The sequence below is a fragment of the Chanos chanos genome, chromosome 10, assembly GCF_902362185.1.
Source record: "Chanos chanos chromosome 10, fChaCha1.1, whole genome shotgun sequence".
NCBI lineage: Eukaryota > Metazoa > Chordata > Actinopteri > Gonorynchiformes > Chanidae > Chanos > Chanos chanos.
Genome location: NC_044504.1, coordinates 18,733,341 through 18,754,413, shown reverse-complemented (window position 1 = coordinate 18,754,413; position 21,073 = coordinate 18,733,341). Strand labels below are relative to the sequence as shown.

The window sequence follows — 21,073 nt, the reverse complement described above, 5'->3', positions numbered from 1 at the left end:
GACTACTGGAATCGTTTAACATGGTTCTTTTTAAAGCTCGGGTCTTTATTACGGTTCTATGTGTTTTCCTGAGGTTCATGGGGCCAAGTCGCGACATTTTCGTGGTGGCTTTTGCTCCACTAGCGAGTAGGTTGTGCTCTGTGTTGATGGAGCAACATTGTTAACGCTAAGTTAATGGAATTCACCCACATTGGAGCCATTTATCAATACACTAGATGGCGCTACATGTGTCGTGCAAAGAGTTCATGACATGAGGATCCAGTGTTGAATGGTTGCGCAAGTTGAGAAGTTTGTCACTGAGTGCAGGGTATCCGGAGAATAAAAGCAAAATAAGCAATGACAGTAAATAAAAGAGTCATCGAGAACTGCTAGATTTACCACGTCGTTTTGGTTTCTTATGTTGAAATGGAGGTGATGGACGGCCCTCTGAATCGTGTAAGTTTGTCGGTCACCTTGATTCCTCAAGAGAATTTTCTGTTGACAAACAACATTGGGCAGCTCACAAATCTTACAGGGCTTGTAGTGCAGCGTAGGTAGCCAACTAAACATCTGTCTCGGTGTACTGTTGATTTAATTATGGTATGTTACTTACAATTAGATCTTTATATGGAACTTTCCACATGTTGGGTCGTGTTTACTGACGTACTTAACCTTTCATCATACGTAGACTGCACGACTAATGTTTGAGACCTTGGCAAATGGGTAGCCATAGTGTAATGATTTAATCACCTGTCATAACTAAATAAAGCGTCAGGCGCTGACACCAGTTTCATAACTTCTCGATGTCAGGCTCACCAGTGCGGCAGGAAGGCTGATCGGTTACTGGCGCAAGAGAAATACGAGGAAGCAATGGCGTGCCATGGAGAGGCAGCAGGTACCCGTTTCTCTCTCTCTCTCTCTCTCTCTCTCTCTCTTTCTCTTTCTCTCTCTCTCATATAGAAACCTAATAACACCATTGATTTGGAGTGGAATATAATGAAAAATGGGTGTAATTGCCCTCAAACATTTATACATTTATTACGAGTGTATCAGTTGAGGTGAGAATATAATGGAATGTATATGCAATGGGACTGTGACCTCTCTCTGCCTGCCACCAGATCTTCTGTGGAAAGCTTTACAGATAACACAGTGTGAACAGGTATGACAACATGTTTGAAGATCATAACTCAAAATATTAAAAGCTCTGTCCATGATGAACAGGTGTGACTCCATTCCATTGCAGTGTTTGCAGCTCATTCATTTAAAAATTATGCTTACAATGATTTTCATTTTAGTTCAGTTTTTCTGAAATACTTATAAATTGGTAGAAGCATATAATTTATTTTTGAACTGCGCTTTTCATGCTTTCAGTACTTATAATAAAATGTAAGATGCAATGTAGCAAACATTAAAACATATCAGCATATTGTGGCAATCGGGTCAGTGAGTGTAAGAACACACAGCATTGTAATACTGGTCTGTAACCATCAAAGCAGTTTGTATTTATGAATACATGTAAGTTTGTATGTGTGTATGTATGTATGTATGTATGTGTGTGTGTGTGTGTGTCCGTCTGTCGGTGATGCACTGACACAGGCTGAGGTGATCATGTCATTGCATGTTTATGCAGGTTCAGTTGTCACTGGAGCTTCAGAGAGTCAGGCATGTTCAGCAGCAGAGGCAGATCCAGGAGAGCCTAAGGCGGGCTAGACTCTCAGGAAAGCCTGTGGTCAACCCTCTGAAGCCTGCCACTTCACTGCCACCAACCCCCCCTCCTAAAACCATATCTCATCCTCCTGCTTCACCTCCCGTTAGGCCTCCCATGGGCTCCAAGGCGGTGAAAGACGACAAAACTCGCCTGGAAGAACAGAGCACCGCCATTGCTGACCTGAGAAAGCTTGTTGTTCTTCTGCTAGTGGAGAACGAACATCTCTTGGCAGAAAACGTGCGGCTAAAGCTGGAAAATGCGCATCTGAGGAGAGAGCCCTATGTGGATCAGCAGAGCCCACACTTGACCCTTCTGCCACAGGAGACTGAGCCCGTTCAGAACCTCTCAGTGCCACCACTACCGCTGCTCCACCTGCCCCCAGAGCTCCAGGTTGAGATCCAGGAGCTATGGGATAGAGAATAGAGAATATCAGTGTGACCTAAAATGTGTTTCTGACATGCAGTGTGGGCAAAACCTGGGCTATTTAAAACACGTAAAACAGTATGTAAAAGGCTCAAAATGTTCATTTGTTTGGAAATGAGAAATTCAAAAAGTCTTTTCAGTCGTACCAAATGACAGAGCAGTGAAGTTCAACATGTTACTGATTTTAAGCAGTTTGGGACACAGGCCTGTGTAAGGTAAATGAAAAAATGAAAACATGAAGACATATTTATTGCAATTAGTTTCAGATCAGATTGAATGAATGGGCTGAACTGCAGTAGCTTACGGCCCAACACAACGTCAGTGATTCTTCACATGTAGTGGTCAAAGAAGACCAATATGCACTACTGAAACCATCCAGAAGGTGGCATACCTGCCTTATTTACTGCAAATCTTGAAGCGCAGACAAATAAGGGATTTTGTGCATTTCCTCACAGAGGATATTCATTTATCATATGTACTGAATTAAAGCTGCCTGACTAATTCACAGTCATCATTTTTTTTTTTTTTTAACAATATTTCATTCAGAACAAAAATATTCTAATGCTCTTGTTAAATCAATGATGTAGTAATCTACTTATGATGGTAACATCTGACCAATGATAATTAGCTGCAGGATTGTTCAAATATTTCATCATGAGTCAATGAGACCTTTGGAAATGACACTCTGCCTGATTTGTTTTCAAGACTTGACTGAAATTACTATTTAAGAATAAAATGATTCTCCTAAAGCCTCATTTGACTGATGGACACAACAGTCATTTAACAGATACATAAAAGCCATGGGAGTTCGCTTAATCCATTTTTAATGGAAAATGTAAAACATCTTTTGAACTTCAATGTACATACAGTAGCAAACAACACTTACAGCCAATAAAGCACACCATGTTATAGAAAAATCATAATGAATATATTATACATACATTTTTTTTTTTAGATATTTACACATTATAATACCTCACATTTATCACAAGATTTTTGTTTTTTAAAAACAAACACGCAATAAACTGCAATTCCTTGAATTATATTCCCCTTTGCACAGTGAATGGCTGCCTGACTGTTAATAACTTAATATTGCCTTTCAACACAACAAACAAAATGGATAACAGTGTGGCAGTTGATGTTTTTCAGGGAATGCTGTTTGGGTTGTCTTGGCCAAGCTGCTTCCTCTAATTTTCGCAAATCCAGCTGGCAGTATGGCCAATAGAAAACAGCTATCACTAACATTCAAGAATTTCTGGAACCTCTGTTATCCAAAAAGTGAATATTTTCTTTGCTCTTTTTTGACATTGAAGTGCTCGCAGCATGTGAAAGCAATGTGGAGAATGGCTGGGCTTAGCAGCTGTCTTCGAGCTCGTGAACAAAGTTTTGGCTCGTATAGAGATAGTTCCAACTCCTGCCTTCTTTTGCTTGTCTCTGTCTCGGGTCCTCATTTCACCTCCTCTTAGCAGCAGGCTAAAGGAGGGAGGTAGAGATTAGAAGCATTAAGTTAAGGAGAAAACAGTGACATCGTGAAAAGGAAGCAAGGGAACCTTCCACAGGAGCCAAATGAGAATTCAGTTTCATTGGTATCAGCTTAAGCTTTGGCTCTCTGGAGGAGAGTTTGCTCCCTACAGAATCTCACAACGTCTTCTGCATTTAGAATGCTCCTTGGGGTAGCTTCGGAGGAGGAGAGTCTGAATGTAAAGATCTGCCACCCTCCTCTTCCTTGTCCTCCTGCTCTTCTTGCTTTATCTCCTCGGAGCACCTCATAAGTATAGCGACAGCATCTTTCACTGAGTGATAGAAGATGTTTTTCACCTGTAGAAATTGAGAGGCAAGCACAGAGTTGTGATTTCTACGCTATAACATCTGGATCCATGCACAAATTCATTTATTATTAATTGTTTCTGCTTAATAAATATTAGCTGCACTCACAAATGCATATGTGAATGCTAATTTTATGTAGTTTATGTGGATGCAGCTTTCTATAGTCTCAACTGTCAAAAACTTCTCTGAAAGTAAGCTTTTGTCAAAATGAATAAACTGTTTGAATACTTGATCAGTAGGTCACTGGTCTTCCCTTGAATGAAAATATCTACGTAAAAATGTCTACCTGTATATTATCTTTTGCATTAAAGAGAAATGGAAAGTGAAAGGGCAAGAGAGAGAGAGAGACAGAGAAAGAGAGAGATAGGTAGAGAGAGAGAGAGATAGAGAGCGTGTAAACCTGAAGTTTGTCCTCGTAGTTGACTTGGTCTTTGAGGGACCGAAGCTCTTGTGTCAGGTAGTAGGAATTGTGAGCATGTTCAGGGGACACAAAATCCAAATTCACCTGAATACAGCTGTGCAGGTTCAGCACCTGTAAATATTAGACCAACAAAACATTAACAATAATATTTCAATAATTCATTATGTATAATTATTATGATTACATTACAGTAACATTTACTAAACCTAGTGAACATACAACTTCCAGAATAATGCTGAAAGAATGAATGAAATAAACATGGAAAAGGAGAGAGAGCACATAAATGGGGTGTGTGTGTGTGTGTGTGTGTGTGTGTGTGTGTGTGTGTGTGTGTGTATTTGTGTGAGTGTGTTTGCGAGAGACCTGGTGCAGGGCTCCAGCAGGGATGATGACAGCATCTCCGTGAAACTGAACGAGTGTACGGCTCTCCACGCCCAGCTCCTGCTGCAGCCTCTGTCTGAGTGTGGGACTCAGATACCAGCCGCCCTCACGCAGAGGATCTGCATCTCTGTCCCACTCCGAGTCTGACTCCTCATCAACCTCACTGCGTTCAGCAGAGACCTGCACACACACACACACACACACACACACACACACACACACACACACAGGTGATGCGATGATATGTGTGATGATTAATGTTACATTTACATGGCTGAAATATACTTTGAGAATATATATGAACGGATGCTGTGATTTAGCTGAATTCTAACTTACTGTGTGGAGGAACTCTTGGATTTTGTGGAAGTCTTTACTCTGGAAAATGTGCCACAGAGCACCTGGAGTTTCACTGGGGTCTCGCAACCGCTTTTTCACACTCTCATCAAGAGCTTCTTTCTCCAGGAGCTTCAACACACCTGAGACACACACACACACACACATTCACACACACACTAACATAAGGTGTGGCAACAATGAGGTTTGAGGAATGCCCACATATACTTTTTTATTGGAATTCTACAGAAGTACGCTTTACTCTCAATTTTTGGTGTACATCCAGGCACTGTCAAACAAATATGTGACTTCTAAGCCATGCTAGTATTCTGTGTGGCATTTAAAAACAAACATCAGAGGGAAGCAATAGCTCTGAGGATATCTGTGGATTTTACTAATTGACCTAAACTTCAAGAGGAATTGTTTTCTCCCTTTACTGTAAAACAGAAAACATAATAATAGCTTAATAACACATTATCCCCAATATATATATATATCAATATATATATATATTTTGGTCATGCAGGCCAAATATTAATCTAATAAATGTGAACAAATGCCCCTAACTGTGATGATTTCATCACATAACATAACATCCCTGAGTGACATTAGATCCTCTAGCAATTATGGAAACGTTTTTCTCATTAAGATGGTAAAAGAATGATATTAATTAGTCAAAACCATGAGACACAATTCACTTATGACTGGTGTCAGTCTTTCTAACCTGTCTTGGATAGGGCTCCGTTTCCTTTGGCTATGCCCACATACACAAGGATACTGACAGTGTCTGAGATTTCAACATGTAGATTGGCTGTTCCAAAGTCCTGTTCTGGACATGCAGTTACACCTGAATACACAAAGGGACAAAACACAAACACAGGATTTATTTTCCAGCATAAACCAAACTTAAAATAAAAAAGTATTATTTGTTTTTGCTCATGTCTTTTCAAAAATTTCTTTGTTTAAGCAATACACCTGACATTTTGGTTTTGCTCTCATAGCCATATTTAGGTTTGCTCTCATAGCTATATTTCTGTTAGATTTGTACATTTTAGCCTATGATTTGCTGTTGTATCTATACATTGGCATGAGCATCATTTAGCTGAGGGCTTTGTGAGGTGAGAGATCTGAGCCTTGGGCACCGTGAGCGCAGCAGAGACGAGGCCCCAGGTCAGGCCGGATGAAGAAGGACGGCAGACGGGAGGCCAGGTTGAGACGACCCTCTGGATCACAGTACTCTGGTACAGGCAGACACCTCATTATGTCATCATACCTGACACAGGGAAAGTCATTACATCACCAAACATGTGACAAAAGGGATACTAGTGCTTCATCAAAGCTATGAAAACACCATGACACCATCAGACATGTGGATGTGTATGTCAACACAAGTGAAGCTAAAGATGAATAGGTGGAGCTGCTTTGTAAATACAGATAAATTACAGAGTACGCTGTGTGTGGAATGGAGCCCTACCTGGAAGGCATAAGGGCCATAAATTCATCTCCAGAAGGCCAGTCCTTTAGTCTGTAAACCGCAGGGTCTCCCCTGGCAGATTTAGCCCTCTCTGACAACCACACGCACACACACACACACACACACACACACACACACACACACACACACACACACACACACACACACACATAAATTCAGATTACATCACGCTGCTGGCATAAATTAGAACTTTGTCTCCTCCCTATCTGACTGTAGCTATGAGTGTGTATCAACAGAAGGAGAACCGCAGTCAGACTCAGTTAAGGTGCTGTTAATGTAAAAGGTATAAGGTCATGAAAAAGATAATCTCTCAATCATTCAAACATGTACATATCACTTACTTGTCACGTCCTCAAAGCCATCCCAAAATTCTTTGACCCGCGTGTTTGTAATGCTCCCGTCTCTGCAGTTGTAAAGATCGCTATGGAGACCAGAGAATTCCCGACTGAAAGCTTCAGGCCTCCATAAACTGGGGGTCAAGCCCTTCTGAAACCCTGAGACCAGTACTGGCTACAAGAGACATGACAAAAGAATACTCATTTCAATAATATCCCATGATAATGATTCCCTTTAACCACACATACTACACAAATGACTGTCTTTAACCAAATATATCACACAAATAATTCTGTTTATGTTCTACTCACACAGGTCTATTCAGACATGTCTTAAGGAAAAATGATTCTGTTCTGTGCCAATATAAAATATTTCATTCAACAATGAAATGCTCCCTCAGCCTTCTCTGTTCTTTTCTGTCTCTCCTATCTCCTCTGCACTCCCCTCTTCTTTTTCTCTGTCTCACCTTCCCTGCTCTCTTAAAACAGATGTTGACCTGAGTGAGTGTACAGTGAGATCAGCCCAAGAGAGTGAGAATAAATTATGGACTAGATACAAGCTAAGCTTCACTACAAAGGACAAATAAAAAATGGAGGGAGGGAGAGAGAGAGAGAGAGAGAAAATGAGAAATACTCGTATAATTCAACCTACCTCGACATGTGCAGTTCGGTTACACAAGTTTGCCAGACACAAAGAAGTATGTGTGTGCACGTGTGCATATGTGCATGTGTCTCTGTCAAGTCTGAAGCTTTGTCTGACTTCCTCTGCTTGGGTGGTCTCTCTCTCTCTCTTTCGCTCTCGCTCTCGCTCTCTCTCTCACACACACACACACACACACACACACACACTTTCTTTCTTGAACCTCCCACGCCCTAACTCTCCCCAACCTTCAAAACTGATTCATTGTCTCACTTAACTGTTTCTAAACCAGTGAGTGTCTAGGAGAGAGGAGGAGTACGAGACACAAACCTGCTCTTGTGTCCAGTTCTCACTGAACAGTCTCTGGTTGCCTAGGTGACGGTAATCTTTGAGCCAGAGTAGCCGGTAGCTTCCCAGCCAATCATGAGGTGCACTGGTATTAGGGTCATCCAATGGACTTTCTCCTGACTTTCCCACTTCCAGGCCTGCCTTTGCTTCCTCGTCTGATTTCATATCCTGGTTAAGTTCCAGTTTGGCCATTTTGGAAGCGGGAATCTTGTTTTCCACAACGGAGGCAATGATGTCATCCAGAATGTTAGGCATGCGTGTGGTTTGGCTTGTCTGATGATTGAGGAAGAGTTAAATGTAAAAATCTCCAAGTTACTTAGTCCACATTATAATCATATATTAGCTACCAATGGAGAGGTAAACCCGTAGAAGTCTATGAATGTGTGTGTGTTTGTGTGTGTGCATGTGTATGAATGTCTGACCTGCTCTGTGGAGTTGTAAACTGGTGCAAATGCCATCCCTGCATCTCTTGACACGAGACGTAGTTTACCGGCTGTTGAGGTCAAAAGGTCACGCAGGGTCGAGCCTTGTTCTGGACTGCTGGATTTCCTGTTCAGACTCTCCACATTGTCAACTTCTGACTTCACTGCAAGGCAGAGGAGTAACCAGAATTACACTAATTAGTGACTACACATACAACACACAAACTACTCTAACGTTTTCATACCAAGTGGACAACACTCTCAGTCTCTTGGAATTCAACAAGTGTGGATATTAGGGATATGTATCATCTACAATAATATCCTAATTGTTGTTTTAACGATGTGTGAGCTGACATTATCGAGTATGTCACTCACTTTTCAAAACCAATCAAAAACAGGCCTTGAGAGTCCACGCATTCACTGCGTCATGCAGCCTAGCAGGACAGACTACTACGCGTGCCCATTGAAAGAGCATGCAGCGTGCTGGTACAGGCGTACATGGTCACTGCACCACAAATTAAGCTAGTGTAGCTGCCTAAAAATGCATGACTGAAGTGAAAAATGAGTGAACAAACAGCACCAGCAGACAAAATACAGACACCACCAGCCTCACAATCTACATCGTTAGATTTAATTGCTAGACGTGGATCATCCTCACTTGCATGGAGGTGGTTTGACTTTGAAAAGACGGATGTTGCTCAAAACTTTTGAAACCACATAGTTTGCAGATTGCCATTTATTGAGTCAAAGGACGGCAATCTGCAAACTATGTCGGACATCGGTTGCCATTAAAGACACTCCACAACTAACTTGTTTCACCATCTGCAAACTGTTTGATTTCATTAATACTTGCACTAATTAATGTTTTTGTATTGTTTTTATTTGAATGCTTCAGTTTTAAGTAAATAAATAAGACCTGTTTTCCTTAAATATGTTATTTCCATTAATATCATTAGTAAGCAACAATAAATATCCTATTAACAAGAGTGAGCTATTACAATATAAGATTTTTACAAACACATTTTTAAAGGATGCAAAATATCATCTTACATATCATTATCGACAAAATCCCAGAAAATATCGAGATATTATTTTTTGTGAATATCGCAAACCCCTAGTGGATATGTCTTATGAATGCCAAACTGTGTCTACATTGCTTCATTACCTTTCTTCTGTGGGTGAGTCCTGTGCTGGGAGAGCTGGGTGGAGTAGTGGGTTCCTTTAACTTTAGTGTTAGACTCATCCACGTCTGGGCCCTGTGGTGAGCTCTGCTGGCCTTCTGCCTCTTGCTCCAAGACCTGGGACATCAAAACAAACAAAGCTATGAATAAAAATCACCAACCTGGAACCCTCTGTAAGCATGTGAAATTTTCAAAAGCTGGCCTCTCTCAGGGGAGCTCCTTCTAAAATAGTATGGCAAAAATGGACTATTACATAACACACAGACAGCATAAGGTTGACAAAGGCTATAAATATATGAAGCAGTTTATTCGGTTTGGAACTTTACTCAGTTGCTTCATATATTTATGAACTGAATTAACTAAGGTAAATATATTCAAAAACCCATCAGAGTTGCTGCACTGACATGTTCATATACAAATGGAAATGTGTAAGAATACAGATGCATAGACTGACCGACTAACAGACCAACCAACTGACTGACTCACTGACCAAGTGACCCACTAACTGAACGACTGATTTACTTGGTGCTGGGATACCTGCGAGAGTCCATTTGTTGTGGCAGTCCTGGTACTGTGGGTGTTTCTCTCAGCACAGAGGCAGTGAGACAGGATGTTGAACTTGTTTCGCAGGGTGTGCATGGAACCCTGCAGTTCTGCCAATACTGGCGGGGAAATGGCAAAGCATAAATGTCAGTTCCAATTCATTCATCAGAAATGTACTGTGAGACAGGGAGCAAGGGAACATGAGGGGAGTACTAAGTAGAGGAGCTCAATTAAAGGTAATTTAACTCATTTGAATGTAATTGGTCTTTTGACACACACAAGCACAAACACAAAAAAATGTACACACGAATACACACACACACACACATACACAGAAAGAGAGAGAGAGAGAAGGAGAGGGGGGGAGAGACGGGGGGGGGGGGGGGCAGAAAGAGAGAGAAAGAGAGAGAGAGAGAGAGAGAGAGAGAGAGAGAGAGAGAGAGAGAGACAACAAGCTCATACAAATACCTAAGCCTACCTGTTTCAGGTACTATTTGAGTAGGCATCAAGTTCTTCAGGTCATGCGGCTGGTTTTTCACACACCTCACCCAGGCATAGAGCTCCTTATCTAAAAAAAAAACCCAACAGACAGCAAAAGGAGAAATGACATGAAAACAAAGGCACTCAGACACACACTCACACACATTTAATGTTACCTGAGAGCACAGGAAAAAGGATCTGCGAGACACATACATGGCCGACTGTCTACATGTAAGAGCTATGTTAGTTTAATTTGACTAACCTTTGGCACTCTTCCTCTCCCTGGCTTTGTAACAGTCCATACAAACCACAAAGCCACATTTATGACACGCCCAGTGCATGTTGAAGAGAGTTGCTTCACACGCATCACACATTTCCCTCACCCCCCTCACTGCACGCTTCCACATCACCTGAGCTGCACAGAGCAAAAAAGGAGAGAAAGAGAAGACCAGAGAGGGAAAGAGAGAGGGAGGGAGAGATAGGTGGGGAGAGATGGAGAGGTGAGGAAGACACAAAAAAGAGAGAAAGCAGGGCAGATGAGATCAGATGAGATAAAAGTGTAGAAACACTTTGTTCACAAAATGATGTATTTCACTTGTTTTACAATGAAGGGAAATGCAGAGACACAAACACAAACACACACACACACACACTACTCACTATCTTTCCTGATCCAGGTGACAGCAGTGTTCTCTGTCTTTACAAGCTGACAGAACTTGTCTCCGATGAGCGTGAGGACGTATTTGGCCGTGTCCAGATCCATCTCTTTACTCTTCCCTTCATCTTCATCCTCATATCCAGGCATCCACACCCGCACCGCCTCTTCATCTGTCTGCTCAAGCACAGAGAATCCATCCACACGCACAACTCCGTTCTTACTGTACGACAAACTGCAGCGGGACAGTGGGAAAACACCAATTATTGACCTTTCACTGTTTGCATATTTACTTCACAATCTTTTGCCTAAACTGCTGAAGAATTAAACTGAACTCAGCTCATCCTATTTACAACTGAATGACAATCTGTGAAGTTTAAAAAAAAAACAACTATAAAATCTGAAAGGCTAAATGAGATGACTGTCTGGAACTTGCCGGCGAAAATAGTAGAATCGGCAAAAGACAGGTGAGATGGCAGGCTCCTGGGCTTTGCGTGTGCGGTCAAGACGGCACTCCCTGCACTTCTGCACATTTGGGCCGATTTCAGCGCAAGAGTCATCCTGCAGGAAGGCCTCACCACTCTGCTTCAGTTTACGTACCTTCCGCCAGTCTTTCAACACGGAGCGAGGGATTCCATCTGAAGAAAAATGACAATGCCAAAATTCCGTTATTCTATTCCATCTGTTCATTCTAAGACAAAAGTTTGCAGAGAATCTTACACTTCCTTTCAGCTTTATGGCATTTACTTTTTATTGTCAAAAGAAACAGTGAAACTCACTGCTGCTGGACAGCCTCAGTCGAGCCTTCTCCTTGACATTCTGGAAAGTCCCATTGACTTTCCCGTCCTCCTCCTCCTCCCCCTCCTCCTCGTCCTCCTGCTCTTCTTCTCTTTCATTCTCTTCCCCCTTTTTATGCAGGTCACTCTGCTTCTTTTTGAGGGAGGTCTTACTCTGTCGTTTGTTTCGCTCCTCAGCTTCACAGTTCTCACTTTCATTTCCTGAGCCACCGCCACTCTCACTCTCTGAGCTTGACTCAAATGCTCGCTTTTTCCCCCTAACCTCCTCCTTCTGACTACTGTCCACTGAGTTGGGCTTCCTGTCCTCGGAGGTGTCTTTCTTGTCATTAGTAGACTCTCTGTCCTCTAAGAGACACTTCTTGTCCTCATGGTTGCTTTTCTTGTCTGGCAAATCGGCTTTCTTTTCTTCCAAATTAGATCTGCTGTCATCCTTACGGGACTTCTTTTCTTCTTGGATGGACTTCCTGTCCTCAGAGTTAGATTTCCTGGCTGTTTTAGTGTTCTTCTTGTCAAGACAGGTTTGGGCCTCCTGGCTAGACCAGCTCTCCTCAAACCCATTCACCTCTTGTTTGGTTGCTTGGGAGCCAGTGGTTGTTGAACTGAGAGTAGTTTCTGTGTTAACTCCCCCTGTTGTCTGGGAGGTGCCACTTCCTCTGTCCTGCTCAGAATGGCGGGTTAGCCAGGCCTTTTTCAGCTTGTGGTAGTTTCCCTGGCCAGACAGGGCTGGTTGGCTGGTTTGTGCTGGAGGTAGCAGCTGTGTCTTGGAAAGGGAAACGGGTTTGGTTGGTGTAGGGTCTGTGGCCTCCTGAGAGACAGGTCCTAGTCTGGGACATTTAGGAGGGATGGCATGGCATCCTGAATGTTTCTCTGTGTAAGAAATAAATTCAGGGTAAACACTACGTGTGTTATGTATAGTAGTGCCATATCTACTGTTTTGGGTGTGTGTGCCACTTTTAGACTGTGTAGTGTTTGCTATATGTGTTGTGTGTGTAGTGTGTAACCCATGGATGGTATGAGTGTGGAGTCTGGATTTGGTTGCACCAAGTCCCGCCCTTTGTTTCTTCAGATTGGGCAAGTCTCTGGATGAATGACAGGTGGTGGCAGAGAGGTCTGTCCTTAGCCTCGTGGCTCCACCTTCCTCTGTGTGTTGCTCAGCCACCAGATCAGATTTGGAGTGAGTTGGGTAATGGACCCCAACTCCAACTGTTGGCACAGTTGGCAATGAATATGCTGCACATTCAGTAGCACGACACAGTGTGTGTGTTGTTGTCATAGTTACAGGTGTGCTGTGGTCAGACTTTGTGGTGGTCATGTTGAGGGGCTGGACTGTGTCCAATGGTGTCCATAAAACCCCTTTTTTATATGGCACACATGCTTCCTTAGAGTGCAAAGTTGAAACATTTTCAAAAGTTCTCCCATGATCTGAATGGGAAACTGAAAGAGTCCTGTTGTTGTGTGGATAATTGTTGAGTGTGTGCGTATAGCTAGTTGGTCGTACGATTACAGAAGCTGTGGCAGACTGAGGTCTCGCAATAGCCCCATTGGCTGTGTGCCACCCAATCACTTTGTCCTGATGGTACACGGCTCCGCCTCTCTCTGTGTCATGTCTTTGTGCATCATAGGCTTGTGTTGTCATGGTCGTTGGCTCTGGAACCACCCTCTTACCAGCCGCAATGGCATGCCTGAGCTCTGGCAGCAGAGTAGGTGGTCTCTGCTGACTCTGAGCTTTTCCAGGCGAGCCCATTGGTTGAACGGGTGTAAGAGTGGGTGGGGATAACCTACCATGTCCCACCTCTTTTGGTCCTTGGATGGGCAGCGCTGGAGGGTGGAAGATGGGTGCTCTGTGGAGGGAAGGCATACCTCGAGAAGAGGAGGAGGAAGAGATAAGTGAGGATGAAGAACCTTTCCTCTCTGTAATGTTGAAGTCTCGTGGCTCCACAGAAGTAGCTTGAAGGGCAAGCTGTCTGCTGATTTTGCCTGGTAGACCTTCCTCTTTCTCAGGGTGGCGCTTCACTAAAGGTGGTGGTCTAGCTGAGACAGATCCAGCACTGTTACTGCTGCTGAGCCTCTCATACAGTTCTTTACTTGGGGGGAATCTGCGTGGAAGCGGCTCGTTCTCCACACTGTTAGACAAGGTGGTATAGTAGTTGCTGGAGTGTGCGGACTGAGACCGAGGCAGCACTGCTTGCCCAGGAGCATGAAGATCCCTCTCCCTCTCTCTTTCTCTCCCTCTTTCTCTCTCTCTTTCTCTATCCTTAGGCGGTAGAGAGGCTGAGGGAGTTCTGGAATACTGGGGGTCCAGGCCAAGTTTAGCTGTGAACGGAGCAACCTCTATGCTCTCTTGGAGAATGCGCCGGTTTTCCTCCTGGTAGCGGCTGGATCTGTCACCTGTCAAGTCTAAAATGGCCTGGGTGGTTTTGGAGCGGCCGGAGGCCAGATCAGGAATGAGTGGCCGTTGTGTGTGGTTGTTTTTTCCCACAGAATCTCTGACTCGCTCTTGCTCTGATTTGTAGGGTGAAGGGATTGAGCTTTGGGTCGTGTCTGAAAGGACTCTCCTCTCCAACTCTCTGGAGAAGATTGAAAAAAAGCACCTCTGAGCTCAGCAGTGGAAAACCTCTTATTCTAGGCATCATGCAGTACTACACTATACAATACAATAATTCATAATACAATACTATACAATACTAAAGCAACACAGTCTAGAACACAACAAATTGGCTTAAAATGTCCATTTTCCATCTAGCTCCATTTAAGATGCATTAGGCGTAAATTCTTGGGTCATATATGTAGATGCATTTTGTTCATGTAATTCTTCCTAAACATGAAGTTGCCAGTACCACTATCAGCATATTAAACAATCCTTAGTTCATGCTGTAAGCTTTAAGAGTCAGGACTCAGGACTCACTCTGTGGTTTTGGAGCAGGGGACAGAGGCGTGAGGTGTGCCTTTGGCAGTTCTCTCGGGGTCAGCACTGGCAGGTCGCACAGGCAGGTGGGACCTTAACCCTTGACCTTCAGCACAGGTTACAGGGGTGGGCTGAGGAAGCCAAGGGCTTGGTGACCTCTGTGAAATATCACATTCACAGTATGTAAACACACATACACGTCCAAAGTACATACATTCATATTCAAAAGGAAAAAAGCATTCACAGAGTGATATTCTATCCTCAAAAGACATATTTACACATACTTATGTCAACAAAATTCAACAAGAACATATGCCCCCCCTCACAGACGCACACATGCACACGCAAACATACACACACACATACACACACAAAAAAAACCTTTAAACACAAACTCAAGGGAAACTCAGTAGGTCACAAATGACTTAAGTGTCTCCACCAAAACACGCAGATAAAAACACACACTGGAATACTTTGTCAGCTAGAGGCTTCTGATTCAGCTTATTCCTCTCTCACTCTCTCTCTTTCTCTCTCTCCCTCTCACTCTTTCTCTTTGTCATGCTGTCTTTTCCCTATGCACTGCTCAGTGGTCATACCAAACATTGCTATTAAACGACGTCTCAAATGCTAAACTAGTCTTCATAATTATGATGCATAATTAATCAATAAAAGTTCATTAATTGAAATGCATCCAAAGTCCTTGTTCAAAAAACATTAATGTTCATTTTGTGTATCTAATATAGAAAATCTAATATTTATATCTAATTAATGTCAAATTTGACCAAAAAAGATCCACTGTACTTGTCTTCTGTGATGGACTGGCGACTTGTCCAGGGTGTTTCCCTGCCTTTCACCCTATGAGTGCTGGGATAGGCTCCAGCACCTCCCGCGACCCTAATCAGGATAAGCGGCTTAGATAATGAGTGAGTGAGAGTGAGTGTACTTGTCTTAATGTGGTGCCACAAATAGATCACTCATGATAATGGTCAAAACCAATCAGAATGGCCCCTCTCAACCGTGATACCAAAACCCACATTCAACCACAATACAAACTCTCAATCATAAAACCTAAACCCAAACCATAACAACCAACTATGATCAAAACCAGAGAAAATTTTCAGACCTAACAGTATAAAGAGCATCGGTAACATCCAAATCTGATCCAAATGAGTCTTATTAAATGGTATCCTAGCCACCAGCAGTAATATCCACCGATATCCATCAGAATATTACCATCCAACAAAATACAATTCCTCGTCAACAGTAAGGCCAAAACTGTTAACATCATAGCTTTTTAGATTATTGCAACTATGTGCATAAAAAGTACTTTAATACAAAGTAAGAATGCAGTTACCTTGAGAAATACAAAGAAAAGAAAAGAAAAGAAAAGAAAAGAAAAGAAAACTTAATCGAAGCCCTACCCTCCTCATGCTGGCCTCAGAGATGCTTGAGCTCTCTGAGTGTGTCCATTTGGATGCCTGCAGACCAAGTCCAGTGTAGGGGTGGGCTCCATTAGTAAATGGAGGCCACAAGAGAGGGTAGAGTCCCAAAGGAGCTAGAGGAGCACTGCCAGGAGCCTGTGCCAATAAAGAGGCACCAGGTTGGAGGGCCAAAGGATGGTGAGGGAGACCCAAGGGACCCAGTCGAGGATGCCCAGCTAGAAGACTGGCAGAGGGGGGAAGAGCAGGCAGGAGTGAGGGCAAAAGATGTGGATGAGGGATGGAGGGATGCGGAGGGGCAGTGAGAGAGCAGATAGGAGGCTGTGATGGAAGGGGGATAGGGGATGGGTGTGTGGGGTGATTTGAGGGGCTAATAAGCTTGGGGTGAGAAACAGCTGAAGTGAGATTTGAGGTGTTAGGGGAAGTAGATGAGGTGTTTAGGAGCTGTTTGGTAAGGGGGGCGGGTATACTGCGAGGGCTTGAGTGGCTCTCTGGTTCAGCTCTGACCAGAGCAGGGTCTCTGTAGACCGTAAAGGGCTCATTCCTGTCAATGATCAGAGGGCTCTTGGTGGATTCAGTTGGAGTGGGAGTCAGGCTGGGGGTTGGGGTGGGAGTTTTTACTGGAGTTGAGGTTTGGAGTGGGCATTCTTTTGGGGTAGGGGTCCGATTTGGTGTCAGAGGCCTGGTCTCTTTTGGGCTGGGTGTAATTTGGGGGGCAGAGTAAGAAGTGTCCTTAAGTGCTTTAGATGGTGAAGCATTCTCTTTATTCCTGTCTGCTTCAGGGCTAGAGTTCTGCTTCAGTCTGGAAAGTTCCTTTTCAATTTGGGGTTCAACCTCAGGTGAAGGACATGGACTGGAGCGACTCCAGGGCTTGTGAGTCACATCTGCAGAGAGTTCAGCTTCATGATTAGAAATGCTCAGCTTATCACATTTCCCTGTATCCTCTGGATCAGGGGCAACGTTAGGAGACCAATGCAACTTTCCACTCTGTTCCTCTTGCTTTTGCGCTGAAGCTTCTGATTGGCTGATGGCTGGAATGACCTCTGAGTCACTGAAGTCTGAACCTTTGACCTCTGGGTCACACACTGGAGTCTCCTGCTCACCCTCAACACCTCCACACTCTGGAGATGATGCATGCAATAGCACACATGTTGTTTCCATGGAGACCAGCTGCTCACTCTCCTGGGAGGCCAGCAGGGCAGACACTGCCTCTGAATCTTCTCGTGAAGCCCCCTCATTCCTGTCCTCCATCTCCTCGACGACTCCATCTCTCCTCTCCCTGCGTGTTCTGCCACAATCCATCATGCACTCCAGTGACACACCATTGCATGAAGCACTAGACGACAAGGCATCAGGGGGATGCATTTCCTGTTTATCACTGTCAGCTGATGGGCTAGGAAGAACCTCCCCTAAATGTTTTGAAGCACAGTGGTTTTTTACCTCGGCCTTTGACCCCTCATCTGTTGAGGGCTCGAAGATTCGGCAGCCAGTATTCTCAGAGTCACTGCTCTCAGAGTGACCAAGTAACTTAGTGCCTTTCAGTCTCTTTGCAGCAATTCCTTTCCTCTCCTTCTCATCCCTTTCTTCTTCCTCTTCCCCTACTTTCCTCCTTTTTCTTTCACTATAATTGTTTTTACTCTTGGGAGGATCTAGACACAATAAAAACAAAGAAAAAGATAGATATAGTTCACATTAGAGGATATACCAAGAGAAGCACACAGAGTATCCTCCACACAGTGAGAGCTTCTGTCAAAACGAAGAGCGCTTCCCTAAAGTAATCCCACAATCTGTGAGTCTCACTCCGAGACTGAAAATCAACTCTGATCTGTAACAAACTTATCAGCCTAATTATCTGTGAAATTTAGGCTACGTTTTTTTTTTTTTTGCGTGTGTGTGTGTGTGTGCGTGTGTGTGTGTGTGTGTGTGCGTGTGCGCGCACCTTGGGTGTTTGCCTGTAGAGGCAATGATCTGCGCTCTGAGGCAAGAAAATGAATGGCACAATTAGGCGCTGTGTGCATGCAAACCCACACATATTTTCCATCCACATATCTGTCATTAATCTCTTAGATCCCATGAAGTACTTGCTTGCTCTGCATATTCATATGTGCATTCACACACACATTAACATATTCATTCAGCTGTCACACTCATCCAGAGACAATTTTCATTTTGTTCTGTGTCAAAGGTTGCAAACCTCTGGAGCAACCTTAGGGTTAAATGTCTTGCTCAAAGCCAAATCTGCAGAGGGCTGTCATGTTCAGGACTTCTACTCACAAAACTGGTTACCAGGTTGCTTCTCTTAGACCATGGCTTTGTCAAGACAAATCTAACCAAACAGAGCAGTGAACTTAACTGAATGTTTTTCTCAAGGGCTCTTTTCTTTACAAAAAAAGAAAATTCTGTTTACTAGTCTTTCATGTCAGGCTATTACACATGTTCCTCTTTCTGTCTGGGGTGATTTGTGAAAATATCTAAAAGCACAGCGTATTAGCAAATCAATGTAAAACAATTAAGTGAAAATGGCTATAGGTATTATTGTGGCCATACATTCATATTTAAGATTGCAGACCACTGTGTCTGTTATGCTGTGTTATTAGAATCTTTCAGGACTATCCTGGTCATACTGCATTACTGATCCATACCTTCTCTCTCTTTACCACCATTCCTCTCCTCCATCATCCTCTCTTCTGCAACTTCCTCTACTGTGCTGCATTTGGAGTCTTGTGATGGCTTTTGCAAGGTCAGCCCTGAACTGCCAGGCTGAAGAGGAAAAGAGACATGAGTGTGTTTGAGTGTGTGTGTGTGTGTGTGTGTGCACGTGCGTGTGTGTGTGTGTGTGAGAGAGAGAGAGAGAAAGAGAGAGAGAGATTGCATCTGATCAGTTGTTGAGGAGTTGTGAGGTTTGTTCGACGTGTTGTGGTTGGTGGTTTATAAAATCAGTAAACAAACAGAGAGAGAAAGTTAAACTGAAAAGGCCAGTGAGTGGCCGCTGCAGTGGAGTACAAACACATGAATAAATGAAGAAAGGAACATATGAATTCAAATTCACATCCATGCATGCATTCACAAACAAACACGCCTGCACTCACATGAGAGGTGTTACTGTTGTTCTTAGGGCGAGATCTGTGTCGTGTTGACGTGTGTTCTCCCATCAGTAAGGAGTGGACATCATCAACAAACATGATCTGGACCAGAGACGGGTCAATACTCAGAGACTCCTGTCCCAGAGGGAGTGAGGTTTCGGCAGGGAAAGAGTGATGAGCAGTGAGGGTGGGATTGGAGGTTATTTTCATGGTTTGTGTACAGAATATGCACAAAGACGTAACCTTCAAAATCTCCCCCTTACAGAACACTAAACTGCATAAATACCACAGAATGTCAGGCCCGCATGCGATTTATACCAGATTTGCTTTTGACAGATGTTATGAGTATGAGGTATTTTTAAACAGGTAGAACCACTCTAAATGGCTAACTAAGACCAAGTTGAAGAAAAATCCCTACATTCTTACTGCTCCAGTAAAGTGAACAGTTTGAAACATTAGTACCTGACATACAAGAATAGTAAAAGATGATGAATTTACATATTCTGTGTATAACTCATCAAAGCAGATCAATTGATTCTAATTATTCTGCTTAATACACACAACCATGTACAATCCACTAAATGAGTTAAAATCAATCTCTATACTATATTGCACGTGTGTGTGTGTGTGTGTGTGTGTGTGTGTGTGTGTGTGTGTGTGTGTGTGTGTGTGTGTGTGTGCGTGCGTGCATCATGTATGTCTTTGTCTATGTTTGTGTGTTTGTGTTAACTCAAGTAGGCTTTGATTTTCAGCTATGAATGTTTAAGTGTTGATCATGATGTATGATGATGGTTGTGTGCATATGTGTTTGTGTGTGTGTGTGTGTGTGTGTGTGTGTGTGTGTGTGTGCGAAGAGTGTATGTGTGTGTGTGAGAGAGGGAGAGTGTGTGTGTGAGAGAGGGAGAGTGTGTGTGTGTGTGTGCGTGTGTGTGTATGTGTGTGTGTGTGTCTGTGTGTGTGTATGTGTGTGTGTGTGTGTGTGTGTGCGTGAGAGAGAGAGTGTGTGCGAAGAGTGTATGTGTGTGTGTGTATCTGTGTGTGTGTGAGAGAGGGAGAGTGTGTGTGTGTGTGTGTGTGCGTGTGTGTGTATGTGTGTGTGTGTGTGTGTGTGTGTGTATGTGTGTGCACGTGTGTGCGCGAGTGTAGGCAGGCATGGGCCCTCACCTGCTCGGTCTTAACCGTCAGGGTTCTACTGTTTTGATTGTGATGGGTAATGATTCCAGAGAGCCACTGAATCTCTGAGTCCTCCCTGTACACTTTAACTTTGAGTCCAGTCAGACAGCACTCACCTACACAACAAACATGTTTAACAGGGAGAACCTTCAGTCCATGCTTACAGTATAAACCAGCAGAGCAATCCACAACCAGCACTCTCACTCTAGTGAGACAGATCTGAAGTATACAGCAAAGATATTTAATGACAAGACATGCCAGTCAGTCTAGACAGCTCAGAACTATAAACCAAAGACATAAAAACACAAGAACTCATAAGCCATTAATACAAAACTGACCCACACAGCAAAGTTATCTCACAACAAGAATTCTATATCCCAACCAACTCCCACACTCCCTAAACAACACACAACTCTCTAGTGCCTATCCAACACACCATAGATTAGAATGTGCTGAGCTTTCTGTTGTCTGAGGAAGGCTTGAATTTGCTCCCGGAGCAGGGGAT

General features: G+C 43.3%; 2 protein-coding genes across 2 annotated transcripts in view; one reads left to right on the top strand and one right to left on the bottom strand.

Moving 5' to 3' along the window:
• The first annotated feature begins 351 nt into the window (after positions 1 to 351).
• On the top strand, positions 352 to 2,110 carry nrbf2a (nuclear receptor binding factor 2a). Its single transcript, XM_030787435.1, has 4 exons — positions 352 to 435; positions 790 to 874; positions 1,098 to 1,138; positions 1,610 to 2,110. The coding sequence occupies exons 1-4, from the start codon at positions 406 to 408 to the stop codon at positions 2,108 to 2,110; spliced, it is 657 nt and encodes a 218-aa protein (XP_030643295.1). The 5' UTR covers positions 352 to 405.
• A 1,021-nt stretch (positions 2,111 to 3,131) lies between these two features.
• jmjd1ca (jumonji domain containing 1Ca) overlaps positions 3,132 to 21,073 on the bottom strand; it is a 46,818-nt gene continuing 28,876 nt past the window's right edge. Inside the window, 25 exon segments of the mRNA XM_030787434.1 lie at positions 3,132 to 3,928; positions 4,338 to 4,469; positions 4,722 to 4,902; positions 5,044 to 5,215; positions 5,797 to 5,919; positions 6,215 to 6,345; positions 6,547 to 6,637; positions 6,909 to 7,077; positions 7,873 to 8,163; positions 8,313 to 8,476; positions 9,478 to 9,610; positions 10,031 to 10,155; positions 10,515 to 10,604; positions 10,779 to 10,931; positions 11,177 to 11,406; positions 11,608 to 11,809; positions 11,951 to 12,835; positions 12,920 to 13,165; positions 13,220 to 14,535; positions 14,874 to 15,031; positions 16,295 to 17,961; positions 18,955 to 19,072; positions 19,402 to 19,530; positions 20,554 to 20,684; positions 21,005 to 21,073. The exon segment at positions 21,005 to 21,073 is cut by the window's right edge and continues 37 nt beyond it. Coding sequence (XP_030643294.1) covers positions 3,767 to 3,928; positions 4,338 to 4,469; positions 4,722 to 4,902; positions 5,044 to 5,215; positions 5,797 to 5,919; positions 6,215 to 6,345; positions 6,547 to 6,637; positions 6,909 to 7,077; positions 7,873 to 8,163; positions 8,313 to 8,476; positions 9,478 to 9,610; positions 10,031 to 10,155; positions 10,515 to 10,604; positions 10,779 to 10,931; positions 11,177 to 11,406; positions 11,608 to 11,809; positions 11,951 to 12,835; positions 12,920 to 13,165; positions 13,220 to 14,535; positions 14,874 to 15,031; positions 16,295 to 17,961; positions 18,955 to 19,072; positions 19,402 to 19,530; positions 20,554 to 20,684; positions 21,005 to 21,073 — 7,268 coding nt within the window. The 3' untranslated portion in view covers positions 3,132 to 3,766.

Coding starts and splice junctions, on each gene's coding strand:
- nrbf2a (XM_030787435.1), top strand. CDS start 406: ATGGAGGTGATGGACGGCCCTCTGAATCGT. Junction 436..789: donor TGGACGGCCCTCTGAATCGT/GTAAGTTTGTCG, acceptor TCTCGATGTCAG/GCTCACCAGTGCGGCAGGAA. Junction 1,139..1,609: donor AGATAACACAGTGTGAACAG/GTATGACAACAT, acceptor ATGTTTATGCAG/GTTCAGTTGTCACTGGAGCT.